The sequence below is a fragment of the Scyliorhinus canicula genome, chromosome 3, assembly GCF_902713615.1.
Source record: "Scyliorhinus canicula chromosome 3, sScyCan1.1, whole genome shotgun sequence".
In the NCBI taxonomy this organism is placed as follows: domain Eukaryota; kingdom Metazoa; phylum Chordata; class Chondrichthyes; order Carcharhiniformes; family Scyliorhinidae; genus Scyliorhinus; species Scyliorhinus canicula.
In genome coordinates this window covers 192,112,673-192,130,792 of record NC_052148.1, presented here as the reverse complement: position 1 = coordinate 192,130,792, position 18,120 = coordinate 192,112,673, and the positions used below count along the sequence as shown (strand labels likewise).

The 18,120-nt window shown below is 50.1% G+C and overlaps 1 protein-coding gene across 6 annotated transcripts in view; it reads right to left on the bottom strand.

Moving 5' to 3' along the window:
• The window catches only part of LOC119963184 (hedgehog interacting protein), a 286,709-nt gene that overhangs the window by 26,098 nt on the left and 242,491 nt on the right, over positions 1 to 18,120 (bottom strand). For all 6 annotated transcript variants that reach the window (XM_038791916.1, XM_038791917.1, XM_038791919.1 and 3 more), the window contains exon 12: positions 10,009 to 10,157. In XM_038791916.1, the coding sequence (XP_038647844.1) occupies positions 10,009 to 10,157 (149 nt within the window). The remainder of the gene's footprint in view (positions 1 to 10,008; positions 10,158 to 18,120) is intronic.

Sequence of the window (18,120 nt, the reverse complement as noted above, 5' to 3'; positions counted from 1 at the left end):
AAATGCTGCTTCCAGAGCAGGACCTGCAGTTCTGGGCTGGAACATTAGTGTTTACGGCGTGGTAGCAGCTGTATTTTTTGAGTTAAAATCAACCTGTTTAGTCTTAGGTTCCGATTAAGCACAAATTAATGGCTGGGATAGAGTTGCAAAGGTGAGGAGCTCATCCATTTCCTGAAAGAATGGTGGAAGTAGATTCAATAGCTACTTTCAATAGGGAACTTGAAAAGTAAAAAAAACTGCTATAAGAAAAGTCAGTGTTGTAGAATTAACTGGATAGCTTTATCAAAGATCTGATGCAGCAATGTCCCTGCTGTATGATTCTATAGCGTAGAAACTGCGCCACAGGTTAAGATTCTTGTTTCTAAATGGTGAAGTCCAAGGGACTTTCACTTTTGGTGCCTTAAGAGGGCATGGCCAACTGGAAAGAAAGAGTTCAGAGATATTAGTGGAAAAAGAATCAGGGGCGGGATTCTCCTTTCGCGGGGCTAAGTCCCCACGCCGGCGGGAAAACTGGCGTGAACCACTCCGGCGTCAACAGCCCCCGGAAGTACGGAATGCTCCACACGTCCGGGGCTAGGTGGACGCCGGAGGGGATGGTGCCACGCCAGCGGGTGCCGAAGGGACTGCACGAATTTGCGCAAGCACCAGGGTGATCTTGCGCATGTGCAGACCGTTTGCCGTATTCTGGCGCATGCGCAGGGGGTTAGAACATAGAACATAGAACAGTACAGCACAGAACAGGCCCTTCGGCCCTCAGTGTTGTGCCGAGCCATGATCACCCTACTCAAACCCACGTATCCACCCTATACCCGTAACCCAACAACCCCCCCCCCCTAACCTTACTTTTATTAGGACACTACGGGCAATTTAGCATGGCCAATCCACCTAACCCGCACATCTTTGGACTGTGGGAGGAAACCGGAGCACCCGAAGGAAACCCACGCACACAGGGGGAGGACGTGCAGACTCCACACAGACAGTGACCCAGCCTGGAATCGAACCTGGGACCCTGGAGCTGTGAAGCATTTATGCTACCCTGCTGCCCCTTTGTCTTCTCCGCGCCGGCCATGGCGGAGCCCTACAGGGGCCGGTGCGGAAGGAAGGAGTGCCCCCAGGGCACAGGCCTGCCTGCAGATCGGTGGGCCCCGATGATGGGCCAGGCCACCATGGAGCCCACCCCCCGGGATTGGAACCCCCCGCACCCTCCCCTGAGGACCGTCCCAGCCGACTTATCTGCCAGGTCCCGCTGTGTGGGACCATGTCTAACCCACACCGGCGGGACTGTCCAAAAACGGACGGCCGTCGGTCCGGAGAATTGCCGGGGAGGGGGGGGGGCGCTGCCAACGGACCCCTACAGGCGTGGCGGGATTCGCGCCACCCCATGGGGATTCTTCGACCCGGCCCGGGGGGGGGGGGGGGGGGGGGGGGGTTGGAGAATGCCGTTACAGATGTCAGGGTGGGTGTGAGGGAGTACGGTGGCAGGACTATCTAGGGGGATTGGAGGCATGGCTGGGGGTGGCGGGGGGAGAGTGGTGTGGAGTGATGGCCCCTCAACAACATTTTAGATGAATTATACTGTTTGGTTGATCACAATGCTGAGCCATTAAATTACTGAAAATCCTAGTATTTGATCTGGAGAAGATGGCTGCTGGAATCAGTTACAAAACTTCTCAGGTGAATTCTGATCACGATTCGGTGGCCCAACCACAAAAACGTTTTCTACATGCTTGAGACAAATTATTCTGGCACACACCAGCATTGAGGCAATCATAACTGGATGTCCTGGGAAAGTTCCAGATGGGATTTTTCTAGCTTCACTTTCTGGCATTTCTTATTATAAAACAAGACTCTTCACAGTATACTATTACTTGGCTTTTTCCTGTACCATTTCGGACTTATTGGTTCCCATAAATCTATGTCTACTTTACAATATGTGTTTATAGGTGGGAGGTGGGTATAAACAGGAGCTGTCTTTACCAGAGTTCACCTCACTGAGCTGAGGAAATTCTAACTGATGAGCCTCTTTGTGTCTTGTGATGCTCTGACATGATAAAACTGGCTGCCTTGATTCTCATGTCCTCCAACATAGAAGGATAGAACATAGAACAGTACAGCACAGAACAGGCCCTTCGGCCCTCGATGTTGTGCCGAGCAATGATCACCCTACTCAAACCCACATATCCACCTTATACCCGCAACCCAACAACCCCCTCCTTAACCTAACTTTTTAGGACACTAGGGGCAATTTAGCATGGCCAATCCACCTAACCCGCACATCTTTGGACTGTGGGAGGAAACCGGAGCACCCGGAGGAAACCCACGCACACACGGGGAGGACGTGCAGACTCCGCACAGACAGTGACCCAGCCGGGAATCGAACCTGGGACCCTGGAGCTGTGAAGCATTTATGCTAACCACCATGCTACCGTGCTGCCCTGGATGTTGATTATCATTGGGGAACCTTAATGCAGCAGACTGAACTTGACACAGATTTTTGTCATTGATGCACCAGTGGGTGTGGGCAGAATAGAAGTCTGTTACAGAACTGTCTCCTTAATTTTAACACCCACTACTTACCCAATCTGCTAGACTGAATTATTATCATACTTATTCTTCACATTTAAATTTGCTTACTGAATGCTATTTTTATTGAAGAAAACTTGAAGAAGAACATTTTGGCTGGGAGCCCATTCTTTTCAATACCTTTAGACTACTTTTTCCTTGAGGGAGTGGATATATATAGAAAAAAAAATGGCAGAGTTTTTGGCATGTTCCTTTAGCTTAGTTATGAAAGTCTATTCTGCTTCCATTTCTCACAAAATCCCACCCTATTTTTAGGTCTTCCTTGAAAATTCTGAGAACTTCATCATCTGAAGGAAGATCTCAATTATTTATTTTAAAATAAATTTAAAGTTCCCAATAGGGGCAAGACGTAGCACAAGTGGATAGCACTGTAGCTTCACAATGCCAGGGTCCCAGGTTCGATTCCCGGCTTGGGTCACTGTCTGTGCAGAGTTTGCACATTCACCCCGTGTGTGCGTGGGTTTCCTCCGGGTGCTGCGGTTTTCTCCCACAGTCCAAAGACGTGTAGGTTAGGTGGATAGGCCATGCTAAATTGCCCTGAGTGACCAAAAAGGTTAGGAGGGGTTATTGGGTTTCGGGGATAGGGTGGAAGTGAGGGCTTAAGTGGGCCAAATGGTCTCCTTCTGCACTGTATGTATGTTCTATGTTCAATTCATTTTTTTTTCCAATTAAGAGGCAATTTAGTGTGGCCAAACCACCTACTCTGCACATCTTTGGGACGCAGACATGTGCATCGAACCCGCGTCCTCAGCGGCAGCACGGTAGCACAGTGGGTAGCACTGTTGCTTCACAGCTCCAGGGTCCCAGATTCGATCCCCGGCTTGGGTTTCTGTCTGTGCGGAGTCTGCACGTTCTCACCGTATCTGTGTGGGTTTCCTCCGGGTGCTGCGGTTTCTTCCCACAAGTCCCGAAAGACGTGCTGTTAGGTAATTTGGACATTTTGAATTCTCCCTCCGAGTACCCGGACAGGCGCCAGAATGTGGCGACTAGGGACTTTTCACAGTAACATCATTGCAGTGTTCATGTAAGCCTACTTGTAATGATAAATATTATTATCAGTGCTGTGAGGCAGCAGTGCTAATCACTGCGCCATCATGCCGCCCCAGGAAGGCCTCAATTGTGACCATCAATTGAAGGGGCCTTTTTTACGGTGGAGCCAAAATTTTCTAAATACAATAATGGCCTCGAGAAACTACCTGCTGTGGTAAAAATAGCAGAAATGGCTGAATATCCTAAATCCTGCCCCAAAACGCGGTATTTCCTATTTAGGAGAGGCGAGACTGGAGCATGTCCAGGCATCGCGCAGGCATGTTTTATGGAGGCAGCTGGCCATTTAAACCATCAGCTGCCTCCATTAAAGTAGCAGTTTGGCAACCCAGGATTGTGAAATCAAGCTGGGCAGATTCGACTAGGTAAGCTGGTCTGAACATGGTGGATTCATTTGAAGAGCGAGGGTACAGCTGAGGAGAGTTAAGGTATTCCTTTGTATATGGTCCTGGGACATGTTTAGGAGAGGTAATAGAACATAGAACAGTACAGCACAGAACAGGCCCTTCGGCCCTCGATGTTGTGTCGAGCAATGATCACCCTACTCAAAACCACGTATCCACCCTACACCCGTAACCCAACAACCCCCCCTGGGGCCCTGGAGCTGTGAAGCATTTATGCTAACCACCATGCTACCGTGCTGCCCCAAAGGTAATGTACCCTTTGGAATTGGTAGAGCACACTTTTAAATAGCTGAAAGTAAACATAATTGTGTAGAAAAAGTTCTTGAGCTCACTGGAACTCTCAAGCTGTCAAAACTCTCAAACTTATAAACCAGGCTTGTCCAATCTGCAGCTCGCAATGCCCCTCAATGAGGCCCTGGATTGACTGTTTAAAATGCTGGTAAAATGACTCAGTGAGTTTGAAGATTACTGCAGGTGACACGGTGTCCAATCTCAGCCTGTTTCTCTCCCACTTTTGCTGTTGATAGGCTCAAAGCAGCAAACACCAGCAAATGAAACTATGTGGAGATCGAGAGAGAGACTATGGAGCACATGCGGCCTCCGTTCACCAGGCTTTTTCCCATGGCTTCAGCCGCTTTCACCCGGTTCCTGGTGCTTTGGTCTGGCTACGGCCACCTTCCCCAGGTTCTCCCTGCTTCACCCTGGGTTCAACCCCGTTTTCCTCCAGGTTCTTTCCATTTTCCCCCGTTTATTCCCCAACTTTGCCCACGTTTCTGTGGCTCACCCCCTTGTTTCTTGGGAGTTGCCTGCATTCCCCAACTCTCAGCAGTCCCCTCGGGCACCCATGTTTGGGCTCTACTAGGCCTCAGGCCTTGCTCCAGGTCTCTCTTCCGCTCTTGTTGCACCTCCTTGCCCCCCTCAAGCTGATTAAGTGAGTGAGGGTGTGAGCGAGGGTGACTGAATGAGAGGGAGGGTATGTGAGTGAGTCTGAGGGCCCGTAAGTGTGAGGGTGGGTGACTGAGTGTGAGTGGAAGAATGAGTGTGAGCTTGGGTGAGTGTGAGCAGGGGTGCGCTGCGAGGGTGGATGAGTGAGTGCTAGGGTGGATGAGTGAGTGCAAGGGTGGATGAATGAGGGAGAGTGTGGAAGAGTGAATATGAGGTTGGGAGAATGAGTGATTGTGAGGTTGGGTGCGTGACTGTGAGGGAATGAGTGTGAAGGTGGGTGAGTGAGTGTGTGGGTGGGTGAGTGAGGTGTGTGTGTTTGAGGGTGGGTGAGTGAGTGAGTGTGAGGTTGGAGTGAGTGAGTGAGTGTTGGGGATGGGTGAGTGAGTGAGTGTCATAGTTGGTGAGTGAGAGTGGGTGAGTATGGATGAGTGAATGTGAAGGTGAGTGTCAGGTTGGGTGCGTGAGGATGGGTGCGTGAGTGTGAGGATGGGTGCGTGAGTGTGAGTATGGGTGTGTGAGTGTGAGGATAGGTGTGTGAGTGTGAGGATAGATGTGCGAGTGTGAGGATGGGTGTGTGCGTGAGGGTGCATGCGTGAGGATGGGGGTGTGAGTGTGAGGATGGGTGCGTGAGTGTGAGTATGGGTGTGTGAGTGTGAGGATAGGTGTGTGAGTGTGAGGATAGATGTGCGAGTGTGAGGATGGGTGTGTGAGTGTGAGGATGGGTGTGTGAGGATGGGTGCGTGAGTGTGAGTATGGGTGTGTGAGTGTGAGGATGGGTCTGTGAGTGTGAGGATGGGTGTGTGAGGATGGGTGTGTGAGTGTGAGGATGGGGTGTGAGTGTGAGGATGGGTGTGTGAGGATGGGGTGCGTGAGTGTGAGTATGGGTGTGTGAGTGTGAGGATGGGTCTGTGAGTGTGAGGATGGGTGTGTGAGAGTCAGGATGGGTGTGTGAGGATGGGTGTGTGAGTGTGAGTATGGGTGTGTGAGTGTGAGGATTGGTGTGTGAGTGTGAGGATGGGTTTGTGAGTTTGAAGATGGGTGTGTGAGTGTGAGGATGGGTGTGTGAGTGTGAGGATGGGTGTGAGTGTGAGGATGGGTGTGTGAGTGTGAGGATGGGTGTGAGTGTGAGGATGGGTGTGTGAGTGTGAGGATGGGTGTGTGCGTGAGGGTGGGTACGTGAGGATGGGTGTGTGAGTGTGGGGATGGGTGTGTGCGTGAGGGTGGGTACGTGAGGATGGGTGTGTGAGTGTGGGGATGGGTGTGTGAGTGTGAGGATGGGTGTGTGAGTGTGAGGATGGGTGTGTGAGTGTGAGGATGGGTGTGTGAGTGTGCGGATGGGTGTGTGCGTGAGGGTGGGTACGTGAGGATGGGTGTATGAGTGTGAGGATGGGCGTGTGAGTGTGAGGATGGGTGTGTGAGTATGAGGATGGGTGTGTGAGTGTGAGGATGGGTGTGTGAGTGTGAGGATGGGTCTGTGAGTGTGAGGATGGGTGTGGTGAGGATGGGTGTGTGAGGATGGTGTGCGTGAGTGTGAGTATGGGTGTGTGAGTGTGAGGATGGGTCTGTGAGTGTGAGGATGGGTGTGTGAGGATGGGTGTGTGAGTGTGAGGATGGGTGTGAGTGTGAGGATGGGTGTGTGAGGATGGGTGCGTGAGTGTGAGTATGGGTGTGTGAGTGTGAGGATGGGTCTGTGAGTGTGAGGATGGGTGTGTGAGAGTCAGGATGGGTGTGTGAGGATGGGTGTGTGAGTGTGAGTATGGGTGTGTGAGTGTGAGGATTGGTGTGTGAGTGTGAGGATGGGTTTGTGAGTTTGAAGATGGGTGTGTGAGTGTGAGGATGGGTGTGTGAGTGTGAGGATGGGTGTGAGTGTGAGGATGGGTGTGTGAGTGTGAGGATGGGTGTGAGTGTGAGGATGGGTGTGTGATTGTGAGGATGGGTGTGTGCGTGAGGGTGGGTACGTGAGGATGGGTGTGTGAGTGTGGGGATGGGTGTGTGCGTGAGGGTGGGTACGTGAGGATGGGTGTGTGAGTGTGGGGATGGGTGTGTGAGTGTGAGGATGGGTGTGTGAGTGTGAGGATCGGTGTGTGAGTGTGAGGATGGGTGTGTTGGTGTGCGGATGGGTGTGTGCGTGAGGGTGGGTACGTGAGGATGGGTGTATGAGTGTGAGGATGGGCGTGTGAGTGTGAGGATGGGTGTGTGAGTATGAGGATGGGTGTGTGAGTATGAGGATGGGTGTGTGAGTGTGAGGATGGGTTTGTGAGTTTGAAGATGGGTGAGTGAGTGTGAGGATGGGTGTGTGAGTGTGAGGATGGTTGTGTGCGTGAGGGTGGGTACGTGAGGATGGGTGTGTGAGTGTGAGGATGGGCGTGTGAGTGTGAGGATGGGTGTGTGAGTGTGAGGATGGGTTTGTGAGTTTGAAGATGGGTGAGTGAGTGTGAGGATGGGTGTGTGAGTGTGAGGATGGTTGTGTGCGTGAGGGTGGGTACGTGAGGATGGGTGTGTGAGTGTGAGGATGGGGTGGTGAGTGTGAGGATGGGTGTGTGAGTGTGAGGATGGTTGTGTGCGTGAGGGTGGGTACGTGAGGATGGGTGTGTGAGTGTGAGGATGGGTGTGTGCGTGAGGGTGGGTACGTGAGGATGGGTCTGTGAGTGTGAGGATGGATTTGTGAGTTTGAAGATGGGTGTGTGACTGTGAGGATGGGTGTGTGAGTGTGAGGATGGGTGTGATGAGTGTGAGGATTGGTGATGAGTGTGAAGGTTGGTGTGTGAGTGTGAGGATTGGTGATGAGTGTGAAGGTTGGTCTGTGAGTGTGAGGAATGGTGATGAGTGTGAAGGTTGGTGTGTGAGTGTGAGGATTGGTGTGTGAGTGTGAGGATTGGTGATGAGTGTGAAGGTTGGTCTGTGAGTGTGAGGATTGGTGATGAGTGTGAAGGTTGGTGTGTGAGTGTGAGGATTGGTGATGAGTGTGAAGGTTGGTCTGTGAGTGTGAGGATTGGTGATGAGTGTGAAGGTTGGTCTGTGAGTGTGAGGAATGGTGATGAGTGTGAAGGTTGGTGTGTGAGTGTGAGGATTGGTGTGTGAGTGTGAGGATTGGTGATGAGTGTGAAGGTTGGTCTGTGAGTGTGAGGATTGGTGATGAGTGTGAAGGTTGGTGTGTGAGTGCGAGGATGGGTGCATGGGTGTGAGGATAGAAGAGTGAGTGTGACTGAGTGTGGGGGTGGATGAGGGACTGAGTGATGCTGGGTAGATGGATAAGGGAATGAGTGAAGATAGCTGAGGGAGCGATGGTGAGTGAGTGGAATGAGGGTGGTTGTGGTGGGAGGGAGGATGGGTGAAGGAGTGAGGATAGGTGGGTGACGGGGTGGGTGTAGGAGCGAGTGAGGATGGGTCAGGGAGTGTATGTGTGTGGGTGGGTGAGGGAGTGAGTGAGTGACTGAGGATTTATGATTTGCACACAATGATCCTGAACTCTGCATGGGGTGGATTTCCAACTCAGGCTGTCTGTTACACCACGCACTAATTTGTCTCCGCAAAGCTGTCACATTGAAAGCCCAACCCTGTGAATCACTGGCATCATTCAAGCTGTAAATATACCATCCAGATACCTGACTGGCCTAATGTTTGCTGTTATTTCTCATCCAAATACAGGGTTGATCATCTTTATAATATTAATTACAAGAGTGTGTTTGTGTTTATTAGGTGAGTGTGTATGTGAGGGGTAACTGTGTGTGGGGTGAGTGTGGGGATGTGTGTGTGCGCGGGGGTTGTGTGTACGTGTGTGTGAGGGGTAACTGTTTGTGTGTGGCGGGTGATGTGTGTGTGAGGGGATAAGTGTGTGTGTGAGAGAGAGAAGGCAAGAGTGCATCTGAGGGTGAGTGTCTATGCTTGTGAGAGCATAAGTGTGTGTGAGGGAAATAGTATGTGTGAGAGAGTGTGTGTGTCTGTGTTAGAGAGTGTGTGCGTGAGAGAGATGGTGAGGGTGAGTATATGCGTCTGTGTGTGTGTGTGAGGGGAGTGTGAGGTAGGGGAGAATGTGTGGCTCACTCCTAGTCTCAGGCTCCCATTCACCCTTACACTTGAACAGGCACTCTCACTCATTGTCACAGCGGGCAATTGTGAGTGAGTGAGCACCCTGGGACTGGGTGTAAGCTGGACATGCACGCTAATGTTTGCCTTCATTTATTACTCTTTCTTGTAATCAACTTATTGTTGTAACTTTTTTTGCTCAGCAAGATGTACCTTTTCATATCAGGCTTTTTCAGAAATTTATGTTAATGTGCCAAATCTTGGGCGGAATTCTCCGACCCCCCCGCTGGGTTGGAGAGTCGGCGAGGCGAGGCACCGTGAATTGCGCCACGCAGCAATTCTCCGCAGAGCCCAGCTGATTCTCCGCCCGGGATGGGCCAAGACCGTCACAAAAATTCCGAGTCCTGCCGGCGCCGTTCTAACATCCTCTGAGCCGGTGGGACCACGGCGTTGAAGGGTCTGGGGGCGGCCTGTGGGGGGAAGGGGGTCCGGCCCCGGGGGAGGCCTCCGTAGTGGCCTGGTCCGCGATCGGGGCCCACCAATCGGCGGGCCAGCCTCTCTGGCTGGAGGCCTCCTTTCCTCTGCGGCGGCTCATGTAGCCTTGTTCACGCCGGGATCGGCAGCTGGAGCGGCATAGGCCACTCCAGCGACATGCTAGCCCCCTGTGGGCCGGAAAGGGCACCGACGCCGGAGTAAAACACTCCCATTTTTACGCCGGCGTCGACAGTCGCCCGATGGGAGAATCCCGCCCTTTATCCTTCCAGTCAAAGAAAACGTAAAGTCAAGTATGCAATCAGTTCTGTTTTGTCATTGTTCTGTTACTGGTTAGCAAATTTAGAATAATACAAATAACCGGATTTGAATAAATGGTGTATTATTTTTGAAGAATAGAAACAATGTTGTCAACTTAATTCTCTCATACAACTTGAGGTGACATGCCACTCATAGTCCTTGATCTATAAAATGTTATAATTTGTCCAGAAATACAAGAAAAACGTCTTACCCACTCGACAGAACTCTCCCTCCCAACCTGGGCTGCAGCAGCATTTTCCTGTTGGAGAGCAATGTCCATTCCTACAGTGACGTGAGCACTCTGATGCTACTGGCTGTGGAGGCTGCACCGATCTCTTACATTCTTCTGGAACCAAAGCTCTATTTTAAAATGAAAAAATGGCAAATGGTAAATGTTATTTGGCTGATCTTGAGTTACATCAAACCTCCACTATCAGATTTGTCAGATCCTATGAATAGAGCCAATTCAAACACACAGAACAATCAACAGTTCACTCATTATCTTTTAAATATAAAGTTTTATTTTAATAATGAAAACCGCTGACTGAATTAGAACACAGCCTGGAAATTACATTGTTCAACATTCACAATTGGACACTTTGGGGTGAATTTCCCACCGGCGGGATTCTCCGTTCTGCCGGCAGCACCCCAGCCAGCGGGTTATTCAGCGGAGTAGGGTGCCTACAGCCGAAAATCCCATTGGCCAGCGACAGGAACGGAGAATTCCGCTGCCAGAGATGGCGCGCTGACCAAGAAACACGCGTCTGGGGAGGTAGGGAATTCACCTTATTTTACATTATTGTGCTAATTCAACTTAGATTTTTTATTTAATATTTTTTATTCTCCTGTTTCACATTTTCTCCCAAATTTACACCCACCAACAATAAACAATAATCAGTAACAAAGATGTCAATCCCATATTAATAACAATGATCCCATCCTCCCATCAAACCCCAAACATTAGCCAGCATGGTCACACAAATAAATGACAAAAAGGAATTAGGGATCACCCATAGTCGCCATTAACACACACAGCCCCCCTCCCACACACCCGTCCCAACTAATGTTCGATGTTATCCAGTTCTTGAAAGTGCACAATGAATAATGCCCATGACTTGTAGAACCCCTCCATCCTTCCCCTCAGTTCAAACTTAACCTTCTCAAGAGTCAAAAATTCCAACAAGTGCCTTCGCTACGCCAGGTTGCTCTCCAACCTATCAGGATCCGCCTTCGGGCGATCAACAAGGCAAAGGATACATCTGCCTCCGCACCCGTTTCCAACCATGGCTGGTCTGACACCCCGAATATTGCCTCCTGGGGGCCCGGGTCGAGTTTCACATGCACCACTTTAGAAATTACCCTAAAAACCTTCTTCCAGTAATCCTCTAGCTTTAGACAGGACCAAAACATATGAATGTGATTAGCGCCCCCCCCCCCCCGCAATGTTCCCACACATCTTCTACTCCTTTAAAGAATCGGCTCATCCTCGCCCTCGTGAGGTGTGCTCTATATACCACCTTCAGCTGTATCAGCCCCAACCTCGCACACGAGGTGGAGGCATTCACTCTCTGGAGCACCTCACACCAGGACCCCTCCTCCATATTCTCTCCCAACTCTTCTTCCCACTTTGCTTTGATCCCTTCCAGTGGTGCCTTCTCCTCTTCCAAAATAGCTCCGTAAACCGCTGACACTACAGTCCCCCTATCGTCAGGATCTCCTCCAGCAATGTGGAGGCCAGCTCCACCGGGAAGCTCTGTATCTCCTTTCTGACAAAATCTCGAACCTGCATGTATCTAAACATTTCCCCCTGCTCCAGCCTATACTTCGCTTCCAGCTCCTTCAATCCTGAAAACCGGCCCCTAAGAAACAAATTTCCGGAAATTTCCATCCCACCTCCCTGGCTCAAATCTGTGGTTCCCCCGAATCGGAATTTCCCTTGACCTTCCCCGCAACCCGAAGTGTTGGCGAAACTGCCTCCAAATTCTCAATGAAGTTATTATTACCGGACTCCCTGAGTATTTCCCTGGGCCATTGGGAGTGGAGCTGTTGCTAGTGCTTTCAATCCCGACCCCCTGCACAAATTCTCCTCCATTCTGACCCACTGGGAATCAACCCCTCTGACCCAGCTCTGCACCTTCTCCACATTCGCCGCCCAGGTTCGGAAGACCCAAACCCCCTGCCCTGCCTTACCCTCTGAAGCAGCACCTTTCTAACTCTGACCACCTTCCCTCCCCATATGGACAAAGTAATCCGTCCCTCAATCTCTGAAAAAAGCCTTTGGCAGGAAAATAGGCAGGCATTGAAAAATAAACAGAAATCGCGGCAACACGTTCATTTTAACCGTCTGTACCCTACCCGCTAGTGACAGAGGGAGACCATCCCACCTTGCCAGATCAGCTTTCACTCTCCCCACCAAACTAGAAATGTTGTACCTGTGGAGCCTCCCCCACTGCCGGGCAACCTGCACCCCCAGATACCTAAAATGAGTCCCTGTCCTACGGAATGGCAGCCCCCCCACCCCTACCCCCACCCCCGGCCGAGACACCACAAAATCGCTTGTCTAGATTCAACTTGTACCCCGAGAAAGACCCAAACACTCGAAGCAGCTCCAATATTCCCCCTATCGACACACTCGGTTCCGACACGTATAACAGCAAGTCATCGGCATACAAGGACACCCTATGCTTTATCCCCCCCCCCCCGCACTATTCCTTTCCATACCCCCAAACTTCTTAGTGCGATGGCCAACGGCTCAATCGCGAGTGCAAACAGCAGGGGGGACATAGGACATCCCTGCCTAGTCCCACGGTGCAGAGAAAAGTATCTCGAGCTGATGTTGTTCGTGCGGACACTCACCCTCGGCTCCTTATATAGTAGCTTTACCCAGTTCACAAATCTTGGTCCAAACTTGGCCTCTTCAAACATCCCCACCATCATGGAGTGCCAGCCAATCCTTGAATTTGTTATAATATTCCACCGAAAACCCATCCGGCCCTGCCACCTACCCCTACTGCATCAACTTAAATTTTAAATACTTTATTTGAAATACATGAATGGCTTCATTGAAAATCGCTCATTGTCACGAGTAGGCTTCAATGAAGTTACTGTGAAAAGCCCCTAGTCGCCACATTCCGGCGCCTGTCCGGGGAGGCTGGTACGGGAATTGAACTGTGCTGCTGGCCTGCCTTGGTCTGAGCTAAACCAGCCCCTGGTGTAAATTCATAGCATATTATCTAGATGTAAGCAATATCTATTACTGCTTACATTTAAATACATTTAGCATTTAATGGACTAACTTTGGTGTTTATACTTCAGGAATGGTATACTTCACACAACCGACTGATGATGGGAAGGGTGGCATTGAACAACAATAAAAAAAGAACAGATATGCTATGTGATAGCGGTCGACAATGGTCTGGATTTGCATGTGGGGAGGCGTCATGTGGGGTCGAGCTTGAGGGCCCTGGAGAGGGTCCCGCTCCCGTTTTCCCCGGGTAGACACACTAGCAGTCCTGTCGTTGGGTCACCTCTCAAAATATGGAACCAGTTGCACTACTGGTGGCGACCATGGAGTGAATGGTCGTACATTTGGCAACACCCGCTCAAGGCGGCTTTCTTGGACCTTTTCCCCGCTTGCTGGGCGGATGTTTTGGTGATAAAAGGTGTAGAGGTGAAGTTCAAGTTGCCAAGGGGGAGTGCATTCAGATATTTATTGTACGTTAGGAGCTGCCAAGACATATGCTGTTGGATTAGTTGCTAACTCAGGATGAACTGGTTGCGGGGGAATTGGTGACATTTACGGGTGGTTTGTATGAGTGGGTTTTTCCCAGAGGTGGAGGATGTATGCAAGAGATGTGGGAGGTGGTCAGTGAATCACACTCATATGTTTTGGGCATGCACAAAGTTTTGGGTAGCGGTTTTTGAGATTCTGTCAGAAATAGTGGGGGTGAGGATGTCACAATGCCGTTTGGTGGCGATATTTGGTGTTAGGGACCTGCCGGAGCTGCTGAAGGGGATGGGGCCGAGGCCATTGCCTTTGCCTATCTGACTGCCCGGCGACGAATCTTTGAGTCGGTGGTCGGCAGTGCCATCGGGTAACTCGGCATGGCTGGGGGATTTGTATGAATTTTTTAAACTGGAGAAGATCAAGTTCGCTCTCAGGGGGTCGGAAAAGAGGTCCTGTGTAAGATGGAGATTCTTTCTGTCTTTATTTGAGGATCTACTTGGTTGGAGGAGACGGCTGAGGGAAGGGGGTATGGAGAAGCTGAGGGAGAAAAAGGGGGAAATTAACAAACTGTTTAGAATGTGTTTATATTGGCTGTTGTGTGTGTATGTTCTTGACTTTGAAAAGAATGGCCTGGATTCCTCAGAGCCAGACTTCCACCAGAGGTGCAGCCGAAACCCTGGGCGGGATTCTCCGAAATGGAGGCAGAGGGTCAACGCCGTCGTGAACGCCATCACATTTCACGACGGCGCGAACGGGCGTGGGCACTACTGATCGGGGCCAGCGTGGCGCTGGAGTGGTTCAACCACTCCAGCCTCCCTTGCGGGGCCAACTGGGCGCCGTGCCAATCCGCGCATGTGCAGTGGTGCCGTGCCACCCGTGCATGGGCGGGGTCTTCCTCAATGCGCCGGCCATGGCGCGGGGGTTCAGGGGCCGGCCGCGTAACAAATAGGGCCGGGGCTGGAGAGCCGGCCCGCCGATTAGTGGGTCCCGATCGCGTGCCAGACCCCATCAGACCCCCCCCCCCCCCCCCCCCCCCCGGTGAAGGAGCCCCCCAGGCCGCCCCCCCGACCCTGCGCACAGAATTCCCGCCGGCTGCGAGCAGGGGTGGACGGTGCCGATGGACCCGTTCAAGGCTGGAGAATCAGCGGCCTGGCCGCGGACAGCGGCCCTTGATCGGCGCCCGGCGCCAAACGCGCCCGTGCAAATGGCGCCGCTCCTCCGCTCCGCGGCCCGCGCGGGGCTTGGAGAATCCCGCCCCCTGTCACCATTGCTTCTTTTGCTTTATTTTATATGGCCTCTTCTCATTCTTCCTCCCAAAATGAGTTACTTCACACTTCAGTGCATTAAATTTAATTTGCCAGTTATATGCCCATTCCACCAGTTGTCTATCCATAGAATCCCTACAGTGCAGAAGGAGGCTATTTGGCCATTTAATTGCACCGACCGTCTGAAAGAGCACTCTGCCTCGGCTAACTCCCCCACCCCATCCCCATAACACCAGCTAATCTAACTGTTGGACACTGAAGGGCAATTTAGAATGGTCAATTCACCTGCACATCCTTGGACTGTGCTAGTTTCCAGAGAACCCGGAGGAAACCTTCAGAGGGGAGAATGTCCAAAGTCCACAGTCACCAAAGGACATAATTGAACCTAGGTGCTTGGCACTATGAGGCTGCAATGCTAACCACTGTGCCACTGTGCAACTATGTCCATTCGAAATTCTACACAATCTTTTGACAATGTTCTAAGTTTTGTATCATCGACATATTTCAAAATTGTGTCCTGTAGACTAAGGTTTAGGTTATTAATATTTATCAGAAAGGGCAAGGATCCAGCACTGATCCCTTAGGAACTCCACTATAAACTTTTTTCCAGTCCAACAAAATATCCCGTTGGCCACTGCTCACTGTTTCTATCAGTTAGCGAATTTTATATCCATGCTTTTACTGTCCCTTTTAGACATAGACATAGAATTTACAGTGCAGAAGGAGGCCATTCGGCCCATCGAGTCTGCACCGGCTCTTGGAAAGAGCACCCTACCCAAGGTCAACACCTCCACCCTATCCCCATAACCCAGTAACCCCACCCAAACTAAGGGCAATTTTGGGACACTCAGGGAAATTTATCATGGCCAATCCACCTAACCTGCACATCTTTGGACTGTGGGAGGAAACCGGAGCACCCGGAGGAAACCCATGCACACACGGGGAGGATGTGCAGACTCTGCACAGACAGTGACCCAAGCCGGAATCGAACCTGGGACCCTGGAGCTGTGAAGCAATTGCGCTATCCACAATGCTACCGTGCTGCCCTTTTATTCCACAAGCTCTAACTTTGCATATAAGTCTGCTGTGCGGAACTTAAATGCCTTTTGGAAATCCATGTACACCACATCAATAGCATACTAGGGTGTTTTCTAGATCTGTTGGGGAGGGTTTAAACTAATGTGGCAGGGGGATGGGAACCGGTGCAGGAAGTTGGAAGGTAGTAAAACAGGGACAGAAGCAAAAGGAAGTAAGGGGAAAAGTGCAAGGCAGAGAAGACATAGTCAAAAATCAAAAAGGGTGACAGTACAAGGTACAGTGACTGAGGGGAGCTCGGTGAATAGGCCCAGTAATACTAAAAGGAATAAAACTGGAGATGTTAAGATTCAAAACAGAGATAAAAAAACCAACATAAGTGTACTTTACCTGAACGCTCGTAGTATTCGGAATAAATTAAATGAGTTGATGGCACAAATCATCGTAAATGACTATGATTTAGTGGCCATTACTGAAACATGGTTAAAGGATGGTCACGACTGGGAGTTAAATATCCGAGGGTATCAAACTATTCGGAAGGACAGAGTGGATGGTAAGGGAGGTGGTGTTGCTCTGTTATTTAAGGATGACATCCGGGCAATAGTAAGGGATGACATCGGTGCTATGGAGGATAAGGTTGAATCCATTTGGGTGGAAATCAGGAATAGTAAGGCGAAAAAGTCACTGATAGGAGTAGTCTATCGACCACCAAAAAGTAACGTTATGGTGGGGCAGGCAATAAACAAAGAAATAACTGATGCATGTAGAAATGGTACAGCAGTTATCATGGGGGATTTTAATCTACATGTCGATTGGTTTAACCAGGTCGGTCAAGGCAACCTTGAGGAGGAGTTTATAGAATGTATCCGTGATAGTTTCCTAGAACAGTATGTAATGGAACCTACGAGGGAACAAGCGGGTCCTAGATCTTGTCCTGTGTAATGAGACAGGATTGATTCATGATCTCATAGTTAGGGGTCCTCTCGGAAGGAGCGATCACAATATGGTGAAATTAAAATACAGATGGAGGGTGAGAAAGTAAAATCAAATACTAGTGTTTGTGTTTAAACAAAGGAGATTACAATGGGATGAGAGAAGAACTAGCTAAGGTAGACTGGGAGCAAAGACTTTATGGTGGAACAGTTGAGGAACAGTGGAGAACCTTCCAAGCGATTTTTCACAGTGCTCAGCAAAGGTTTATACCAACCAAAAAGGAAGGACGGTAGAAAGAGGGAAAATCGACCGTGGATATCTAAGGAAATAGGAGAGTATCAAATTGAAGGAAAAAAGCATATAAAGTGGCAAAGATTGCCGGGAGACTAGAGGACTGGGAAATCTTTAGGGGGCAACAGAAAGCTACTAAAAAAGCTATAAAGAAGAGTAAGATAGAGTATGAGAGTAAACTTGCTCAGAATAAAAACAGACAGTAAAAGTTTTTACAAATATATAAACAAAAAAGAGTGGCTAAGGTAAATATTGGTCCTTTAGAGGATGAAAAGGGAGTTTTAATAATGGGAGATGAGAAATGGCTGAGGAACTGAACAGGTTTTTTGGGTCGGTCTTCACAGTGGAAGACACAAATAAAATGCCAGCGACTGATAGAAATGAGGCTATGGCAGGTGAGGACCTTGAGAGGATTGTTATCACTAAGGACGTAGTGATGGGCAAGCTAATGGGGCTAAAGATAGACAAGTCTCCTGGCCCTGATGGAATGCACCCCAGAGTGCTAAAAGAAATGGCCAGGGAAATTGCAGATGCACTAATGATGATTTACCAAAATTCACTAGACTCTGGGGTGGTCCCGGTGGATTGGAAATGAGCAAACGTGACACCACTGTTTAAAAAAGGAGGTAGGCAGAGAGCAGGAAATTATAGGCCAGTGAGCTTAACGTTGGTAGTAGGGAAGATGCTGGAATCTATCATCAAGGAAGAAATAGCGAGGCATCTGGATAGAAATTGTCCCATTGGGCAGACGCAGCATGGGTTCATAAAGGGCAGGTCATGCCTAACTAATAGAACATAGAACATACAGCACAGAACAGGCCCCTTCGGCCCTCGATGTTGTGCCGAGTCATGATCACCCTACTCAAACCCACGTATCCACCCTATACCCGTAACCCAACAAACCCCCCCCCCCCCTTTAAACTTACATTTAGGACACTACGGGAAATTTAGCATGGCCAATCCACCTAACCCGCACATCTTTGGACTGTGGGAGGAAACCGGAGCACCCGGAGGAAACCCACGCACACACGGGGAGGACGTGCAGACTCCACACAGACAGTGACCCAGCCGG